Genomic DNA, 21221 nt, shown 5'->3' on the forward strand with positions numbered 1-21221 from the left:
TGAAATAACCAAATGTGCATGTAGAGAACGTGTTTGTACTGGTTGTTCAAAATTCCTACTCACCAGAAGAGGGCACTGTTTCTTCGGCACTGGTGCGTGTGGTCCTTCTGACATGGGACATAATCAAGATGTTGGAATTTATCTGGAATAGTATAGTATTCAATGTTCAGTGATAAATCAATTGAGTACAACTTTAAAAAATCTGCATTCAGCTGTGAAAGAAACACAGACACATTGCTTTGTTAGATTAATGAGTTTTATTTCTCAGCTTCCCTGTCTGGATTTGGCTTTGCTGTATTGCAATGGAGCGTGAAAGTCTTTAAAACGCCAACGAAAGCCCCTGCTGGTATGAGTAACAGACAGACAGACAGGCAGAGAGACATGTCGGAGGTCACAGTCCCGCAGGAGAATCTGTCTGCTGGAGTGAGAGCAAAAAGACACAAACTACAGACACACCTGCATGTTGACAAAGACACATGAGAACAAAACAGACAGTCAGACAAAACAAAAGGACAACAACAACAACAACCAAGACAAACAACTCCGGACTCGTCTATAAATACCACAAAATGAGGGTACTCCCCTCTGCAAACATCATCTCCTCCTCTTCCTCTTTTAAGGCCAATACACACTGGCAGTTAATGACAGACAGGAGTTACAAAGTAAAAACTGAAGGCAGTGTAATATATAAATTAAACACAATATTGCAGAAACTGCACTAAAGGGTTTTTTCACATGTGAAAAAATGCATACATTAATAAACCTATCTACAGTTGAAAATGATAAAAATTCATCATGGACAGCCAATGTAGGGCATCTTTTTTTCCTGATGGTGCAGACTTTTACATATTTGTTCGCAACCGTCAAGGAAAATAAAAAAAATATTTCATAAGCTTCTATGAAAAAGCTCAGATAAAATGTAAGCACTTCAAAAGATCACAAAGTGCATCAGGACTGGAGTCAGTTCACAACCTCACTGAGAACCGCACATGACTGGCGCTCAGTGTACACGCCCATGTCAGTCTGATAGGTAGCATGGGTTACGTCATTATTCTGTTTATTTCTTTATTTTTAATGACTAATTTCCTATTGTGTCTGCATATGGTATTTGATAACAAACAGGTCTGAACTATACAGACATACATACATTAACTGTTCCTAAATATTGGTTGGGGGGGGGGGCTTGGATGACTAGGGATTTCAGAGTTATAATCTGACAGATCGTTCTCATTCTCCGACATCTCATGTACACAGCCATGGTCAACCATTCGTCCTCGTGACACCTTAAATGTGCAAATCACTTAATAAGTCAGATGTAGGTGCTGATATGTCAATCAAATCTGACCACAGGGAAGAACCACACTGTCCTACAGTACCGCGACGGCCCTGCTCTGACCCTCCACTAACACGCCACCTCATTGGATAAAAAAAACATCAACGGAAGACAGGAGGACACTTTAAAAAGAACCGGGTGCATTAGCAGCCCGTGATGACCATCATGATGCAACGGATACAATGTTGTGGCATCTGATGCCGTTTTTAAAAAGTTACATAAGCTAAATATGTTGTTCAGGACTGTGTTAAAACCTAGGTGAATGAGTAAGCATAATATTATAAGGAAAAACACCTACAAACCTACATGGTTAACAATAACTCCATGCTGAATTAACATGAATACATTTTTTCCTTCCTATGTGGTTCTGGCGGCTTTGGTGGCTACTCCTCTAAAACGCTGGGTAAGATCCGATCGGTAAAATACAATCACAAGGTAGTACAGCACTTTGGAAGGTTACACACACCTCGCCTCTGCTCGCTGACTCGTCAGTCCGAGGTTCTGGTTCGTTTTTAGCTCTTTAGCATTTGAGACTATATCGGCCTCCTGTTTTTTTTCCTCCTCTCTCACACACTCTCAAACACACACACAGTTCACAAAGGCAACGTAAAAAAAAACCAAAACCAAACTCTTACACAATGCGTGGCTGTGTTTTGGATGAAGTATAACATAAACGAACAGAGTTGCGTTATGTTGCGGTCAGTTATCGATTCAAAGTCCAAATCTTGTAAAACTGAATGTTCCGGTCACTTTCTTCCTTCCTTCCTTTCTTTCTTTCTTTCTTTCTCTCACTCTCTCCATCCATCCATCCGTCACTTCCAGTCGTCCGTGACATCCCTTCTGCAATGCAGAGGAGGAGGAGGAGGAGAAGAGCCGGGCACTCTGGCCCAGGTCCAGCTCAGCTCTTGTCCTTATGCGGGCTGCCCCCCTTGGGTCCCTCGCCCTTGTGACTCAGCCTCTTCAGCACCTTCATGGGCTTGAACTTTGGGCCCTTCTTCTTCGGCTCATCTGCCTCTTTGTGGAAATCTGAGAGGGCAGAGGAGGGAGAAGTGTCAGGACAAGCACCAAAGAAAAATCAGGCAAATCAGGAAGGGAAGTGATCTCCAAAGGGAAAACCCAATCTCCCTTGGAGAACCCAAACTCCCTCGGAGAACCCCATCATGCCCTCCTGGTTGGCTCACCTTTTCTTTTCAACATGGCTGCCAACAGCTTATCCTCCTCTTCCTCCCTGTGAAACGGAAGTTAAATGGAGACAGTCACCACCAGTGTCAATACAGCTCAAAGATAAGGCAGGTCATTATTGCACAGGACATTCGAGCTCTGAAACTACCAAAGATGTGAAAGATGCAACCATCCAGCAAACATATATTGTCCTCAGATGGAAATGACTAGCAGCTAACATCAAGTAAAGTAAAGTGGTATTTCGCAGGCACTTTTATCCAAAGTGACACTGATTTGAGATTCAAACCCAGGCTGGCCCCACTGTCAGGCAGCAACACCAACACCCCAGCATGTCAACATGGCCGTCAAGCATCCCTCATCACTCAATGTTAATTATTTCCTATAGCTGATAGATAGATAAGGGGGATTGGTTGGTGTGGAGAGGTTGGCATGCATGTGTGTGGTGGTGGGTGTGGAGAGGCTGGTTACCTCTGCCTGTCCTGATCCATGTTGTTAATGATCTGGTTCCTCTGCTCGATGATGGTGACCAGCTCCGCCATCAGCTCCTTCTCGCGGTTCTTGTCCTCGTCTGTCCACTCTTTTTCTGAGGGGGTGCAAGGGATGCGCTGGTCAGACTGAGGTTATGAGCGACATACTCAAACAGGCTCTTTCTGGACAAATTATGTGTGAGAGTTGATGTAAAATTATTATTATAAAATAAAAATCACACCTGGCTTGTTGAGGAGACAACGGAGTTCATACTCCACGTCGGCCTGTCTTTCCTCCAGATTCTGCTGTTTGGCCCTGAAAACAGACACACACACACACACACACACACACACACACACACACACACACACACACACACACACACACACACACACACACACACACACACACACACACACACACACACACACACACACACACACACACACACACACACACACACACACACACACTGACTTGCTGCAACACCAAAAATACCAACTCTCAGGCACTCCAGAGTAGTGAGATGTTTGCACGTGTGTGTGTGTGTGTGTGTGTGTGTGTGTGTGTGTGTGTGTGTGTGTGTGTGTGTGTGTGTGTGTGGTGCACCACTCACGTGTAGACCAGCTCGGCCTCCCTGCGCACTAGCTGGTGTTTCTCGTGGATCAGAGTGAACCAGTCCACCAGCAGATGCTCCTCCTCCTCATCTGAAACAGTGCAGCAGGCAACGTTATTGAAACGTACAGTACCCAAACCTCTATTCCACCTAGAGGGTACATTCAACGACAAATCTACAACAAATAAGACCCCACCACACACACACACGCTGATGTCAATTTGTGAAATGTCAAATTGAGTTTGCATATTATACATATCTGACAAGGAGGTTTTGGTGGTGTGTATTCATATACAGTGAGTTTTTTTTCAGACATTCATGCATATAATGACATCAAAGGCCCTTTGTACACACATTCAAATGGAGTCCATCTCATTTGAAACCTCTTTCAATAGTACGTTCTAAGAATAACTCTCCCCACCGTTTCCTGTGACAACAGGCCCTGCATATACAGTAAGCAGTAGAAACAGCCGACCCACACCAGCATCAGGAAGTTGTCTCAACAGGAAAGTAACAACTGGCTGTGTGTTGCATCACCGTCCACACATCTGGCACTCTGCTTAGTGTAGCCACACACCTCCTTTTGGAGCGTGCAAAGATGAACACTTTTGAAAGTCCTTGTCTCTATATGCTGATCAAGTCACTCTCTCCTACACCACTGTCTCCTTCTCTCTCTCTCTCTCCTACATACTGTCTCCTTCTCTCTCTTTCCTGCACCACTGTCTCCTTCTCTCTCTCTCTCCTACATACTGTCTCCTTCTCTCTCTCTCTCCTACACCACTGTCTCCTTCTCTCTCTCTCTCCTGCACCACTGTCTCCTTCTCTCTCTCTCTCCTACACCACTGTCTCCTTCTCTCTCTCTCTCCTACACCACTGTCTCCTTCTCTCTCTCTCTCTCTTGATCAAGTCCCTCTCTCCTACACCACTGTCTCCTTCTCTCTCTCTCTCCTACATACTGTCTCCTTGTCTCTCTCTGCTGCTGCTGGGCTGCGGTGTCTCAGCCTGTGGGGCTCAGCGCTCTCTGACTGCATCATGCTCCTACATGTCCCTGCACCTTCCTCCACACAGAACAGAACAGCGCAGGGCCTGTGTGGGAGAGTGAGTCCATTTGAATTTCAAATGAAGATGGCGGCTGATGACGGAGGGCTGACGAGCAGCTGCTTGCTGCTCTGTATGCATGTCTGCCACTGCACCAATGACAGGGCCCGCTCACAGTCACACTCCCCTGCTGAAGTGTCTTCTCCAAATCTGTTCATGTGACAGTCGTCGTGGGGCTGATATTTTTTACTTCTCCATCATCCATCTTCCTAACCTTTCTCCTAACCTCAGGTTATCAAACTTCATCTTAAATTCTCTGAGGGTTATTTGTAAAGCTGTGCCTGTCTTGTGTGATCATTACTGTCTCTTATGTAAATTATTCATCATCATCATATAATCTCATCAAGCCCTCCATGATCCAGCTCCTCACACACAACACACACACTCCCTCTCTCAGCTCGCTCACTCTCTCTCTCTCACACACTTTCTCTCTCTCTCTCTCACTCACACTTTCTCTCTCTCTCTCTCTCTCTCTCTCTCTCTCTCTCTCTCTCACACACACTCTCTCTTTAAACTCGTGCACACACACATACACACACACGCACACAGACACACACACACACACACACACACACACACGCGCGCACGCACGCACACACACACACACACACACGCGCGCACGCACGCACACACACACACACACACACACGCACACACACACACGTCTCCCCGTCTCACCGTTGCCACAGTCCCGGAGTCTCTTCTCCAGCTCCACGCCCCTCTGCTCCAGCTCGTCCAGCTGCCGCTCCAGGTCGCCCATCTCCCCGTGGATGTCCTCCACCGGGATGTACTGGTCCGACTGCACCTGGAGGCACCCACAGCACAAGCAACACGTCAGCTGCCTGACCCCTCCAGTCTGTTGACGGTTCATTCCACCAGAGTAAACTCACCCAGTAATCCTTTATAAGGTTCTTAAGTCACGGTCCTGCTCACTGATGGATATTTCTTACGCAGATTTGCACAAGCACAAAGCATAATATATGCATTCAATACCTAATACGCCCATTAAACATGAAACATACTATATGCATTATGCATTCAATACATCATACATAACCATAAAATACACTATATACATTCTATATCATGCATTCCGCAATTTCCCAACTATTAGCTGCGGCTCATACATTGATTTTGCTAAATTTCTTCAGCTATGAGGTTACAGTAATACACGGGGGCAGTTAATATGGTACTTATATGGTTTTGTTTCTTTTAACTGCCATCAAACATGGTCCTGCGGCTTATACACAAGTCGGCTAATACACAGGAAATTACTGTAATACTCTTTTTTTGTTTAGTGTTCTTTACCACTACATTCCGATCGCTTAAAAGCGCTTCATGAGAGACCTGCAGTTCACCCCATGTCAAATGAACCTCCGAGGACACGAGCACACTAATGCATGACCCTTGACCCCTCTGGTCCTCATGGCTCCTGACCTTGCGCTTGATGAGGGGGAAGCCGTGTCCAGGAGCCGGGGGCCGGGCCGGGCGCGGGCCCTTGGGTGGCCTGGAGGTGGGGGAGGGGTGGGAGGGGGAGGCCTTCCTGTTGAAAGGGTTCTCCTTACAGGTGCGCTGGAGGGACAGGTAACAGGAGGGAGCAGGTGAACAAGAGCAGCAAAAGGTTTTTTATACGAATTACAGTTCAACTTCAGCGTGCAAGGTCATCATTTGAGGGCAAATAGACACTTCTATTCTAAACCTTCTGATATTAGGCTGCGTTAACATTCTTTGTCTTTTTGGAAGCTGCCAGTGTGTTTAACATTATAATGTAAAATTGAGTTCTCAGAAAAAGAAAAACCTATGTCAAGAGCTTTTAATGGCAGCGGATCAATTACTAACACAGTAGAGACCTATCGTTTCCCATAACAACCAGCAAAAATCAGAGGTGGAAAACTCCTGGTTCAGTGAGTAAAAGTCCAATCATGTCTTGGTTCTGCACTTAGCACAGGTGATCTCATCAATTAGCTGCTCTAACTAGCGGAGTTGTGCTAATTAGAATCAGCTGGTTTAAATGAATGGTTGGCACAGATATTTGGTGGGACTTTTACTCACTGAAGCTGGACTTTTCCACCTCTGGCAAAAATGGAGAAGGTGCCGGTGGAGAAACTCATTGTGATCGACTCAGAGACACAGCACAGTGTGCTATCATCGGACACTTCAACTGCACCACCAATATCCACTCATTGAGTAAATCTGGACGTGTCTCGAAAGCTTCTGGTCAGTGTTTGTAAAAAAACTACTCTAGATTAGCACATATACTGTAATTATAGCAATAGAAGACATTTTTTTCTCTAACTGAAAAAGCACCCTGGCCAGCTTTTCCTGTCAAAAAAATGCCAAGTGTGAACACAGCCTAAATAGTTATATAAATATATTACTAAGTTCCTAAATATATATTACACATATTAAAGAAGTTCATCACATAATGTATAGGATTTAAAAAAACAATTAAAACATTTCTATTCACATGTGATTTGATTTGAGCTGTGTGTTCTCACCTTGCTGTGTGTGGGGGTGTCGGCTGGCGAGGCCCCGACAGACAGAGACCCCATGGAGGCGGTGGGGGGGCGTGGGGGCGGAGGCCTGACCCCCTTGACCCCCGCGCTGCGGCTGGTCTGCGGCGTGGCCGGCGCCGAGCTGGTGTTGGTGGGGGGCGCGAGCGCCAGCGCGGGCAGTGCCGAGGGGCTCGGGGAGCGACGCTGCTGCTGCTGCTGCTGCTGCTGGGCGTCGGAGGGCGGCGGAGACGGGCCGCTGATGGAGGGCTCGGACACGCTCTTGGTGAAGGGGTGCGTCCCTGCGGCCTCCTGCAGTCCAGCCGAGGAGGAGGAGGGGGAGGCGGAGGAGGAAGAGGGGGCAGGGGGCTGGGAGGCGGGCTGACCGTGGTCAGAGGAGGACGAGCAGAGGCTCTCCGTGCTCAGGGCTGGAGAGGGAGAGGCAGAGGAGGGCTGAGAGAGGGAGGGAGCTGAGAGGAGGAGGGTGCAGGCAAGAGGACAGAAACCCAGTTTTTTTTTTTTTTACAAGGTTCAACAAAAGAGGAAGTGACAACGCAGGACGTGAAGGAAGGTCGGAAAGAGAAGAGCGAATGAAGAGACAAGCAGGAGAAGAAGACAACAGTTAGATGCATACGGACCAATGGAGTGACTTTACACAATGCTTATGAGGCTCCACTCACCAGTAACTAACGAGCGACAAACCAGTAATTAACCACAGCAAACCTCTCAACTCTAATCTCTACTAACTCTTACTAATAATCAGTAGGCCAAACAAACTAACTAAAACCAAAAGCTGATGACTACGTCCCTACGCCTACAGGACGACCATCCCTGACACAACATCTCGTCCAGTGGGGCCGAGTGGGTTCATCTCTCAGACGGCGGTCAGCATGTGCGACTGACCTGTAGTGGAGGGCCGCGGGGGTCGGGGGGCCGGCCGCCTCTTTCGGCCACTTCCTGGACTGGCCGAGGGGGCGGGACTAGTTCTGCACGGAGGTGTGTCTGTGCCGGAGGGCTCTGCCGCCGCCGCCGCCGCCTGCGTGATGCTGTACCAGGGGTGGCTGGCCAGCGCCGCCGGCGGTGCCGAGCTGTCCGCCGGCTCCTCGGCCACCTCCTCCTCTTCGTCCTCGTCGTCGTCGAAGGGGTTGGTGGACTGCGGGGGCGTGGCGGGCCGCGAGCCCTCGCCTTTGAGAGAGGGAACAGGGCCAGAGCGTTGAGACGCGCCCCCCAGCCCGGGAGCAGGGGGAGGAGGAGGGGCCGGTTTCTTCTTGGAATCGGGCTGGACGAGGGCCAGCCAGGGCGGGTCTTTGGGTTTGGGGGTGTCGCTGGATTGGCTGGAGCTGGGATGGGTGAGAGAGACGGGCAGCAGGCATGACCAGATGCATGAGGCTCACGACAACAAACAAACAAAGAAACAAACAAACAAACACATACATATACACAGGGCACAGAGATGCACACTGTGACAGATGAATGAGGGGAGTGAGGCCCAAAGGGTGCTGGGAATCGGCTCCTCTTACCTTCCGGGGGAGTGAGAGCGCTCGCGGGGCACGGGAACGGATCGCCGGCGATCGTTCGGATCCCCTGGGGAGAGAGAGCGGAGCATGTCACCAACCGGCTAACGTCTCGACCTTCACCGAGGATCAACCACGAGGAAATACCCAACCACTCGCGAGACCGTGCAGCTATTGGACAACGTCCAAAGGGCGCTAAGACTGATAACCTGCTTGTTAGTTACACAACCAGTATTGCAACCAGAGTAAAGGTAAGGACACGGCAAAGGCAAGATAAACCGCATTCTCTGGGTTGGAGTGAAAAATGCGACTGACAGAAAAAAAAAGCTCTACTGCAGCTAACAGGAAAGGGTTGTTGTGGCATGGCCATAGCAAAAGAATTTGACTGCCCATCAAATTAGCACTGTGTGTGGGGCTTAGTGTAAATATCTGGCAGGCAGTTACATCTGGCAACTCTACATCAAAGAAATACATCTGCGTCCTAACGGGTCACTAACGTGTCACTAACGTGTCACTAACGTGTCACTAACGTGTCACTAACGTGTTCCTACTTGAGTCTACCACTGCGTTAAAGTGTAACTATCTGGCAGGCAGTTACGTCTGGCAGCTCTATACCAATATAATATATAATTTAATCTGTGTCTGCCAGGTAACATGTTCCTACTCGAGTCTACCACGGATGAGGAAATGAAACAACACTATCAATAGCTGACGCCTTGGTCACAAGAGTTCCAGTTACATTATATTCCATTTGGCTGACATTGTTTTAGCCAAAGTGGCCTACAACATGGTGAACATTTAAAAATTAATCTTTTAAATGTTTACCATGTTGTAGATCGCTTTAGCTAAAAAACGTCAGCCAAATGTAATATAATGTAACTGGAACTCTTGTGACCAAGGCGTCAGCTATTGATAAGTGTTTATCCATTTGATTTGATTAAAAAGTTTAAATTTTTAAAGCAATCTCTTTAAGCAGTTCTACTGCAGTCCTGGTGTCAGTGTGGCTACACCCTTCCCCAGCATGTGGCCTCTAGCTGCAGGCTCTGTGTGATGGAGGACTACACAAGTTGGTCAACGACCCTGACTGACCGTTTACTGCTGGACTGGTCACCACCCGAGGCTGGATGTTCCTCGGGGCGGGGCGAGGAGGAGGCGTGGCCTCGGCTGGCCGTCGTGGGGCGGGCACGGGCTTGCTCTCCGGTCCGCCCCGGTCCAGGGGCGCAGGGGGAGGGGCGCCGTTTAACGCGCTGGCCGCTGGCTTCTGCGCATTTTCATCCTGCCCTCTCTTCTCCTCCTCTTCCTCCTCGTCCGACTCGTCGAAGGGGTTGGGTGGAGTGGACGGCGCGGGCGGTGCCGTCTCCTCCTTCACATTTTCACTCGTTTCTCCTCCTTTCTCCACACTCTTTTCTTTCTCTGCCACACTCTTTTCTTTCTCCGCCACACTCTTTTCTTTCTCTGCCACACTCTTTTCTTTCTCCGCCACACTCTTTTCTTTCTCCGCCACACTCTTTTCTTTCTCCGCCACACTCTTTTCGTTCTCTGTCTCCATAGAGTCTGATGTGGTAGCCGGGTCAGGTAAGGGTGTGGCCTGGGGACTAGCAGCGTTCTCATTGGGCGCTGGTCTGTCCAGGCTCCTCCCTTTGGGTGGAGTTTCAGGCCTTTTAGGACGCATCCTCGCCGTCATTCCTGGCTGCTTGCTAAGATCCGGTCTGCCATTCTGATTGGTCGAGGAGGACCTGGCGAAGTGATGCGTGCAGACCAGGGAACCTGCATCACTTCCGGGTTTGTAAGATCCTGGAAGCAAGGTGCTGCAACACTCCTTACATCTGAAAATGCAATCAGAGGTGATAATGTGGTCAGCCATTCAGTTCTGAAACACTGTTCTGGAATTCTGGAAAATGCTCAGTCATTTCCTAAAATTGACTTAACAGTCTAAAAACAGAGCAATTTGGCTTAACAAAAAAGACATACATAGTTAAAGCCACACATTTAAAACATAACAAATAAGGGATTCTGGAAAATGCTCCTTAAAATTGCATTTCCCAGAATTATCTTAATGGTCTAAAAACCGAGCAATTTGGCTTAACAAAAAAAAAAAGACATACACAGTTAAAGCCACACATTTAAAACATAACAAATAAGTGTTAGTCTGTCTCAGTTCAGCAGAATCCGTCTGTTGTGTGCAGTCTTACGGTCGACGGCGATATGGGGAAAACAAGCGTGGCCGTTCACCTGAAGCAGTTGCGGTGGTAGAGCTTGCCGTCGACCAGGAACCTCTGCACCAGGTGCACGTGCTTCCCGCAGGCGGCGCAGGTGCTGCTCAGGGTGCCGCGCTTGGGGGCGCCCGCCACGCCCGTCTGCTCGGACGCAGCCGCGGGAGACCGGACGGAGGAGGGAGGCGGAGGAGGAGGTGGAGGAGGAGGTGGGGGTGTTTTATGGAAGGGAAGGCAGGGGAGATCAAATGGAGAGTCAGGATCAAAAACCGGAACCAATTTGGTGATGTCATATCATTGTTTATTTGTTTATTTTTATTTGCAAACTCTTTTTTTGTTTGTTTGTTTGTTTGTTTATTATCTGTTATCGGAAGCTACAGGACATCTCAAAAGTGTGTTGCCTCCTGGGTTGTGTCGATTCAATACGAGGTCATTGGCTTAATGAGAAGTACTGCTACTGGGATGACATTCGTCAGAAATTAGCGTGAGTTAGCAGTAGCCGAGCTGTGCTTCATTCGATATGTTTAGAGAGTTAGTAGCACGATTCCAACACATTGAGACTAAACTGTAACTCTATAGAAAACGGAGGTTAGTTTGGCAGACACAGTTGAAGTGTTGAGATTAGAAAAGTTAAAAATGGGACTGACCTAACTGATTTGACACCCCCCCTACAGCAAAGCCCCCATTCCTACTGTCTAGGCACAGGAGCACAGAGAGGCGGGGATATTAGAGACGAGGAGGAGGAGGAGGAGGAGGAGGAAGATGAGGTAGAGGAGGAAGAGGAGGAGTAGGAAGAGGAGGGAGGAGAGGGGCGGGTTTCCGTCTAAAGAGGGGGGGAGAGCCAGAAGACAGGAGAGGTGTGCATGCGGAAGAGAAGACGAAGAGAGAGAGAGAGAGAGAGGCAGAATGAGGAGTAGTCTCTTCAAAAGACTTGAAAAGCGTGACAGAAGTTAGCACCAGAGCATTCACTTCAGACAGATAAGGCCACAACATGCACAAACTAAGTCTCTAGCTCCCCCCACCCCCCCGCCGTAGCGTAGCGGACGTGCATCATGGCCCACACGCTACGTTAAGCTGAGCTGAGCTCAGCGCTGCTGCTCCCTTCCACATGCACCAGGTCATTAACGAGGACAAGACATCAACACGTTTGAGAGTGACGGAGGCCACCTTCCAATCAATCCAACGCCACCCACTGAGACATGCTCCCGGTTTGCTTTCCTCAATATCTACGTACCAACTTTTTCTACGATCTGACATTAAAATATCTCAAACAATCATTCACTTACACCTGTAATTTCCCCTTGGGGATGCATAATGTATGTATATCTATCTAAAAGCATATGGGTTTTCATAGTCAGTGCTGACTACCTCGGATTCCTTCATACTTGAATAGTAAACTTGTTTCATTCTCAGGGTGGTAAACAAGCCCAATCCACAGTCTCCTCCATGCTGAGTGATAGACCACATGCATTCTTCATCCATCTGTGTTGAGTAACTCAGTGAAATTGTGTGGAAAACATGCGATGCCATGGGAGACATGGAGGTCATGTGCGGTCTTGGTTGCAAGTGGGTGCATGTCACAGCACCGTCTGCCGGCACCGTTAGATGACTGACGATCTGCTTACCTCAGGCTCTACCACTCTGTCTTCCAGGAGGGCGACCGGTCTCTTCAGAGCTGGCTCTGTCTGGCCTGTACCACTGGGCCTCTTCATGCAGGGGGGATTGGCTGGAGACATAAGCAAGGATGACTGTGATTTCTCAACAGCACTTTGAGCAACCTTACGCAAGATCTGACAAGTGCACTGACAAGAGTAGATGAGGGGTGACACATGTACTGCCGACATATTTAAGCAATAAGCCCCGAGAGGCCGTAGTTTACACTGATAGTTTACACTGACGACATGCATAGTGGAGTCTAAAACCCCCAGACTCAAGTGCTTTATTGCTTTTCTAAAACGGTTACTACATCTATCTGGCAAGATGTCCTGAAACGAAGGCACAGCAACGGGAAATATAACGATGTATTCACACTGTAGATAATCATTACGCATTACTATAGAACGGAATGAGGTCAAGGGGTATGTTTATATTGGATTTTACAACTGCATCGAACACAATTCAGCCAATCATAATCAAGCACCGGAACTATCCGTTTTAGAAACTTTATATTATAAAATTAAATATGTCATTATAAGTCATTTGTTAGGAGAGGTGGGGTTAGGCCACTTGGAGGGGAAAGTTCTGACTGATTAACAGGCCAGGGATTCAGTGACGTCACTACCTGTGGCTAATTGGTTAACGGATCTTCCCTGGCCTTCCCAGCTCAACTGGAGCTGACACACATCTCCCTTTGCCTCGGCTGCCCTTTGTGGGTCAACGAAAGACTATGCCATTCAAGAATAACCTCTCGTACAGTGTGAACAATCCCCACCAAAGAAACATCAGATGCTGCTGTCTTTTTGTGGAATGTAAATGGCATCGCATGTGTGAAAAAGAATATCCTTACAGGACCATAAAGACTCTATCTAAGTAAGACAATAAACCCGAGCGATCAAAGATCCGATGCTTGAGCTGTCCATTGGTTGGTGGAGAACCACAGGACACTGGGAGCCACAGGTCAGATTCCCCTCACCGAGCTCCACCAAGCTCACACACAGATGCACACTCATCCATAGATTAAAGGACTTCATCATATAGGGCACGTGCATTAGGAATTAAGGATAGAGCTTTCCTTTATTTAATTCAATTCAGAAGAGGAAAAGGAGGGTCTAGTGTCTGCCCTTAATTAATCCTAGACAACACAGTCTACATGCGGATCGCGTCCTTTTAGTTTGGGACACATTTTTGTGTGCTGGTTGCGCTCACCATGAGACTTGTTGGTGAAGAAGTTGTAATACTGAGAGACGTATGTGATGATGCTCAAGCGGTCAGGCACTTTCATGGACACCATGTCCTCGGCGTCCAGCAGAGCTGGGATGCCAAGCTCGGACTCGGCCACCTCAAATGCCTGGGGGAGAAAAAAGCTAGGATTAGATGCAGGCATGGTAGCAGCAGACAAGGATTTTATCAGTGATTTATTTCCTTCCGAGGGTTGTAATCATCATGATTCTGATCTAGGCTGTTTAGAAAAAGACAACCGCGAGTAGGAGTTGTTGACAAAAATCACTCGAGAGTCGAGAGACATTTTAAGAGATGACAAATCACGATGGGTAAAATGATAGAGGGAATCTGGAACATAAAATATAGAGGATCTGTATCTGGAAGTCCTGTCCTCTATTATAAAGAGCCAATCAGATTGTCTGAAAATGCATCGCTAACCCTTTGCCTGAGGGTTACCTGAGACGCAGCATAGAGCAACCCTTTTCACACAGATATCTGTCACATTTCAAAGGCCGATGATACTTAGTATGGATTAGAGGATTATAAATAATTTCAGATGACTTCAGATAGCAACTTAATGGGACTGAGGCACGACTGTTATGTCCCAGTCCATTAGTGTAATCCCATGAGAGTATCGAAACGTCCAGAGAGGGCCGAGCAGCCGCTGGCCTTGAGTGGACTTCACAGGTTAATGTGACCACTTCGGCCCTGAGCGATGATGGCCTCGCCATGCAGACTCATGTGGTGACTCCGTCTCGCTATTGTTCTCTCTGGCTGAAACTGGAGCGCAAGAGAATGGGGAGGAACTACAACTCACAGAGACAAACACAAGTTGGCCTTTGTACTCTTTGTCTGTGTGCGTGTGTGTGTGCGTGTGCGTGTGTGTGTGTGTGAGAGTGTGTGTGACCATAATACTTCAATGCATCGCTGCTTGATTTAGGCTGATGTGTCTGGAGAGCCGCCAATCTCTGGGATGAAAAGTGCTCTGAGAGCACTTCTGATGTGGCCCGCAGACATGAGGAGGCTCTACTCACTGGACTGTAATTCACATGACTCAAAAGGATGGCGTACTGGCGTACAAACTAACGCAGCTGTGGGCCTTCTAGCCAGCTCCAGACAGCTGATAAGCGGGGACACTGATGATGGCTTTTATGGTCACGGAGCAGTGATAATGAAGTAGACCAGATGCCTCACAGGAGAGAAATGTGAGGACGTTTTCTTCCAACAAGTCTGAACCTGCACCTTTAAAAGGTGCAGTAAGCGATTGCACAGGAAGTCACATTTGTTTATGTTTTGTATTTAAGTTCATTAGCAGATGTTTTTTATCAAAAACAACGTACCATACATTACATTTTAACTAAACGAAACACACCAGAGAGGTATCTCTATGCAGCATTAGTTGTGGTTCAACAGAGAAATTAAATTGTATTCAATTATTTTATAATTTGTAGCATATCCTCACTATCCACTCGTAAACAACCACTTTCTCTATCAGCTTATTAATCTTTTACTGAAATCTGTATTTATTGTTTTAATTTGTTCATTTAATTTTGACTCATTGTGTAAGTTGTGCTGTGCTACAAATATTTTCTAAAATATGTTTTTAGAAAGAAAGTTCAATTCACCACTCTGAAAATACACTAGCTATCTGTGACTACTGAGAAATGTTATGATGACATTGGCCACACTGCTCCCAGAGATTTACAAACAGGAAAATGGAAAAAAAATAATTAAATGGAATCTGTTCCAAAATGCCACAAAACCCTTCTCCTCCTCAAAACGTTTGTCTATTTTGGATTTAAACACACACACACGCGCGCGCACACACACACACACACACACACCAACACAATGCATCATCAACTCCTAACTGTATGTGACTTGTCACACCTTACCACTAACTGTTCTTGCTTCATGTTCTCTGACTCACACACACAAGCTTCAAACACATGAGGTGGCCAAACCCGGGGGCACAGTCAGACCTTACAGGGAGCCTCTGATTACAGCACTGGAACGTGAGGTCACTAGTAGCGGGCACACACACACACACACACAGAGTTTCACTGTGTCATCAGTTTACACCAGACTCCACAGAAGGAGCACCTAGAGCTGCGGGAGCAGGTGACTCACCAGGCGGTTGTTCTCGTAGACATTTTCTTTGGAGAGGGAGTCGAAGTCACTGGAAGGAAGAGAGCAAACAGGACAGGAGTGAGGGAGACGGGAAACACATCAAGGATTCACGTCAACGTTTGCACCGCATTAGGTTCAGCCGCCGGGCCACATTACTGCACTCAGACTCTGATAGGCTGCAGGACTGAATCTGCGCTTCATCAGGAGGATTAAAATGGACATTTATTACAGAACAGCAAATATGAAGCTAAGCCAATCGCCCTGATCTCACCAACTGAGCTTCAATACACAGACCTATAATCAAAGTTACACATTTTCAGGACACGCAATTCACCGTGAATATGAGACTGACTGCTCCAGTGTTTTTGTTTTGTATCTTAGTAATATTCTACAGCAGGATCCAAAAATATTAGGAGCCCAGAGGCAGCATCATCATGTTACTTGTACCTGGCATCGGCCTATGTACACAAGCAGCCTGCCAAAATGGCTCCATTCACCATCTAACTAATACTGCACAAAGTACAACATTATTTCACTGTCAATTGTCAATTTGAAACTTTGAAAAGCTGCAGGCTTGCAAAAAGCCGTTTATTAAAAAAGCTTCAAGGCGAAAGATGTTCATTCTGAAGGGTCATCAATGTTGAAAAAGGCTACATTAATCGCCAGCCACTGCAGTGGCTTTAGAGCTGAACCCACACACAAGATGCCGCTTTCTGTGACCACGCCTGTCCTCTCCAGAGCCCTGGGATGGAAATCCTACAGACATTTCTCCTTCGCACAAATACAGTCATTCATCCATTCATTCGTACATTCACACAGCAACGAGAGAGAGAGGGATGGAGAGAGGGAGAAAGAGAGAGAGAGACCGCACAATAACCCCCAGCAAGAGGTTCTGTAATGGGGGGGAAATCCGACCCACGGAGCAGAAGCTCTGGGCTGCTGCTGTGTGGGCCCACACGAGGCTGCTGGTTCCTGCCGGGAACAAAGCGTCCTCTGTTAGCCGCGGCTAATCTAACTCCCGTGTCTGCAAATGCACTTAGCTAAACCTGGCTAAACTCGGACAGCTCGCACGGTCCGACGGCCTGCATAACAACACCTTGCTGGGCATAAAAAAAAGGTGAGGAAACAAACATGGCTGCCTCCATCACCAGTCGTTCACAACCTCCTCGTCCTCCACCCGCCTGTGCCCTTGGTGGCTGTGAGTGACTGTCGCGCTGCTGAAGGACAGACAGGGAGCTCGGCAATCAGCGGAAAGCTGCAAGCGTGAAGTCGCAAGATCACAGAAGAGTCTGACTGCAGTGCAGAGACAGTGAAGAGTTTGAGGGTGTGTGTGAGTGTTTGTGTGTGTGTGTGTGTGTGTGTAACTGGAACTGTGACAGAGCCCAACAGGCCTCTGGCTTCACGCGTCAGCTGTTCTCTGTGCTCAGCACTGCCAGCCTCGTCCAGCAGCAGCAGCAGCAGCAGCAGCAGCCACATGATTTAAAGCTGAGCAGCCTGGCGCCATGACACTGCGTGTTTGGGGGGAAGAGAGATGGTGCGGTTGATGATAATGCTGCAGCAAATAAGACTGGCTCTGCACTCAGCCTCCGCTGAGCACGTCACACAGTTCGCAATTGTGGCTACACACAAATCAGACGTAAAAGGAAAGTGTGCTGGCAGAGAGAGAGTGAAAAAAGGAGAAGTCGAGACACATGAAGGAAAGTAGGATGACATCTCGCCTTACAACTGAGGATGAGAAGCAGCCACTTGAAGTAGACTGCTTAAAAAGGAACAGAAACGCTGAATAAGGAAACAGTGAGAGGCCTGAATGACAGCGAGAGCGAGATCAAGAGAGGGAGATATTTCTGTGCACGTGAGGTTGTGAACTCGCATGGAGTGAAGACCGAAAAAACAACCCATCATATACTCAATTGACATGTTTAGGCTGTGGGCCAATACCTGGCAAGACACAAAGTCATATGCAAGAGGTTATTCCATTCTCGCACTCTACAATCATGGTAAATTGACCGTAACTCAGTATCAGGAGAGCACAAGCTGAGCATCCTAATGGAGTTGTTTAAACTGGGCTGAAATTTCAATAAATACTGACCACTGCAATGTCGTGGTGACCAGATGAATGTCAATAGGCCCAAGTAACATGCCAGAAAGCATTCCGGCCCCTGCGTCCGAAGCGCATTAATTCCTAATGGCATTTGATTTCTCAGAGCACTACAGTACAAGTTCAGTCAGACATGATGCCACTAAGTGCAGGGCACTGTGTGGTGCAGAGGAGAACAGGGCAAGGAGCCAAATGTAAAGTGACAGGCAGAGGCCCTGGCCATGGATTAGCCTGACAAACTGTCTGTCCAGATCAGTCTTAGGGGACAAGGCCTACCCAAGTCCCAATTTCACATACAGTAGAGCGATACGGTGTGTGTGTGTGTGTGTGTGTGTGTGTGTGTGTGTGTGACTGCTATGGTTGACTAACATTCTCCAGCTTTCTCTTAGTCCCTGTTACCTGAGGGGCACAGAGACCCACAGATAAAAGGCAAAAGCAGCATCAGTGGGACTCTTCACACTCAAACATCCACTCATACAGTACATCACTCCAGTCTGACAGCTGATCGTACACTTTAGACTATAGATTCAGTATGAAAATGTTGCCCAACTGAACACTCCAAAAACATATATAGCCAGGTTGAAAACTACATAGACATATAGCAGTGAACTGTCTGGATGAAATCCTCTTATCACATCTCTTGGTCTGCTGTCCAATCTTGGCTGTCCTGTCGATACAGCAACTCTGTGGGCCTGTCTCACTGCCGCAGTCTGGGACGGTTGGGGCGAGCTGAGTACACTGGGCGCTGGCGGTGTTGTTACAGTAGGGCCGCGGACATCACAGAGGATTATACACGGTACACTGCGCTTTCCCGCCTTGCCATTAGGAACGAGCGGACGCGGGGAGCTCAACTCCAGTACTCTAGTTCAAGGCTAACAAGGCCCTTGGGACTGGACTTCTGTTCGGTTAGCAGACTATTTATTTGGGATGCCAAAATGACAAGCACACTGTCTTCCATTTAAGCTCATTTGGGACTCACATTATGAGCGCAGCAGACAACACAGCTGTCTCCAGACAATGCTTGCGCCAAGACACACCCAAATATAGTGACTTATGCGGCCATGTGGTGTCAAATCAACTCTCGCATCCCAAAGTTTACATTCAACCAGCCCAGCCGGTAGGTCACACGATTTAGTGAGCTAATCCTGTAGACATCTTGAGAACAGCCAATGCTTTGCCAACAGGTTCACCAAACTGAATAATTATCTTATCGCAATGTCTGTTTACTGGCCATGAGAGGATTAACCTCAACTTTACGTAAGAGGGGATATTTGCGCACAACACAGTTGCGCACACAGAAACGTTACAGTACATATTTAGGCCAACACTTATATGGTAGGGTTCTGCACTACAAAACATTCTCGATTTATCAAGAAAACAATGTGCCCAGACATATATACAGTCTTGTTATGGCAGGCTATGATTTGCATGATATTGAATGAGTCAGTTAGGAGATCAGACATCACACTGGCACGGGCAGGTCGGCAGGTCGTCATGTCCATGTTTGAACTGATTTATAAGAAATGATTTAGAACTTCTTTTTTTTACATTCAAAAGCACATATTCATCCATCTCCTTCTACAGTCACTGTACATAACATTACACAATCTCTTTGCGGTCTCCCCACCTGAATGTCGACATGGACAAGGTGGTGTGATTCACACCTGTACCACGTCATTCACAGCACTCTGCCCATATCCCCAATCAGCCTCGACCCCGCAAGGTGCCAAACATCATTCTGACAGCTTTCGGCATATGCGTAACATGTAACATTAACATTTTAAACACAATATTGTACACACTTACATCAAATCCGGTCTGTGTTTGTGGATGATGGCACAAAACGCCAGGCCATCTCTGAAGGACGTTGTCATATCCCTTACGTCCACATCGTTGTAACTCTCGCATTGTATCCTACACCACTCTTGAAGAGCTTTAAGCGACCCCATTATTAAAAATGAACATACAAACAAAAAAAGAAATGTCTGTCTTCCGGTGCCAAACGATCCAGATAACAGCAAGGGCAAAATCAAAGTTAGCGAGCCTGGTCTCAGTTAGTCTGAGTGTGGTGGGGAGCCAACACCCGATATCACTTCCAGGACTTCACACAAGGTTGGGTAGCTTGCTAATCAACTAGCTGGTCGGCAAAATGCAGGTCACAAAATCATATTCGCTCATGCAATACGAAGACAGTCATTTACGTCGGAAACGCCCATCCAAAAAGCATGATATAGGTAGTGCTCAAAAGAAACAAACAGCTCATTCTTGCTGCCATGCCATCCAGCATCGAACATTTCTGGCTCAGGCTTTTACAGATTCAGCTAACAATGTAACGTTGACTTGGCATACTGGCCAACCCAGCCAAACAGCCATGGATGCGTCAATTCAAACGTCCAGCAAAAACACATGAAAAAGTTTCAGACTGCAGGATGCAAAGCCCAAAACACAACATACGCGCAGAGTTATGTTACGGCGACATACATGCAGTTGCCTTTGTTGTAAATGCCTGTACTCGTCTGTGGACAACTTCAGCCAAACTCATTCCTATGGGCAAGGAAACAACGTCAATTTCTTAGCTTGCTAGCGCTAGCTGTGTTAGCTCGACGAAAGCCTGGTTAAGATCGACTTGCAAGGTTCCAAATACAGTTAGTCCAATCCGTCAGTTTGTCATCCTTCAAGCAGTCATGAACAGAAGAAATCTTTGTCCCACACCATGGATACCTCCACCTGGGTGTCTTCTGTTCTGAGGAACATTCATTGGGACCTAACGTTATGAGCACAGCAGCCTAGTAATCACCGTGCTGCCTTGGCTGCCGTGCAATGAATTATGAGTGGCCGGTTGAACTCGCGCTCAGCCCTTCACGGCAGTCATCTGTACGACGACCACAAGGGGATTATAATTCTGAGTTACTGTGTAGCTGCTATTTCTTCAGATAAACTAGAGCTAGACTCTTTCTAAATATTGTATGCTACAAGTGGAGCAATCTAAATAAATTATTTGTCTTGTCTTTGAGCACATTATTACTGTGTAGGAAAAATATGCTTACGTGGAGAAATGTATAACAACACTGATAAAAGTAAAGCCCGTGCGTCTGACAAACATGTTGACTAATAATTCTAGATGTTTAGTTCTAGTCAGATAGTGCACAGACAGTTAGATTATTAGATAGTTAGATAATATACCAGTGTAATGTAAA

At 47.2% G+C, this 21221-nt stretch overlaps 1 protein-coding gene across 1 annotated transcript; it reads right to left on the minus strand.

The window, feature by feature from the left end:
- Positions 1-247: 247 nt before the first annotated feature.
- micall1a (MICAL-like 1a) lies at positions 248-20829 on the minus strand. Its single transcript, XM_062546581.1, has 16 exons — positions 19831-20829; positions 15927-15975; positions 13782-13923; positions 12542-12642; positions 10936-11060; positions 9793-10529; positions 8710-8773; positions 8093-8529; positions 7196-7659; positions 6135-6269; positions 5376-5502; positions 3600-3690; positions 3225-3298; positions 2984-3098; positions 2515-2561; positions 248-2359 (listed from the first exon to the last, which is right to left on the minus strand). The coding sequence occupies exons 1-16, from the start codon at positions 19971-19973 to the stop codon at positions 2232-2234; spliced, it is 2979 nt and encodes a 992-aa protein (XP_062402565.1). The 5' UTR covers positions 19974-20829; the 3' UTR covers positions 248-2231.
- Between the last annotated feature and the right edge of the window lie 392 nt (positions 20830-21221).

The sequence above is a fragment of the Sardina pilchardus genome, chromosome 1 (genome assembly GCF_963854185.1).
Source record: "Sardina pilchardus chromosome 1, fSarPil1.1, whole genome shotgun sequence".
Lineage (NCBI taxonomy): Eukaryota > Metazoa > Chordata > Actinopteri > Clupeiformes > Clupeidae > Sardina > Sardina pilchardus.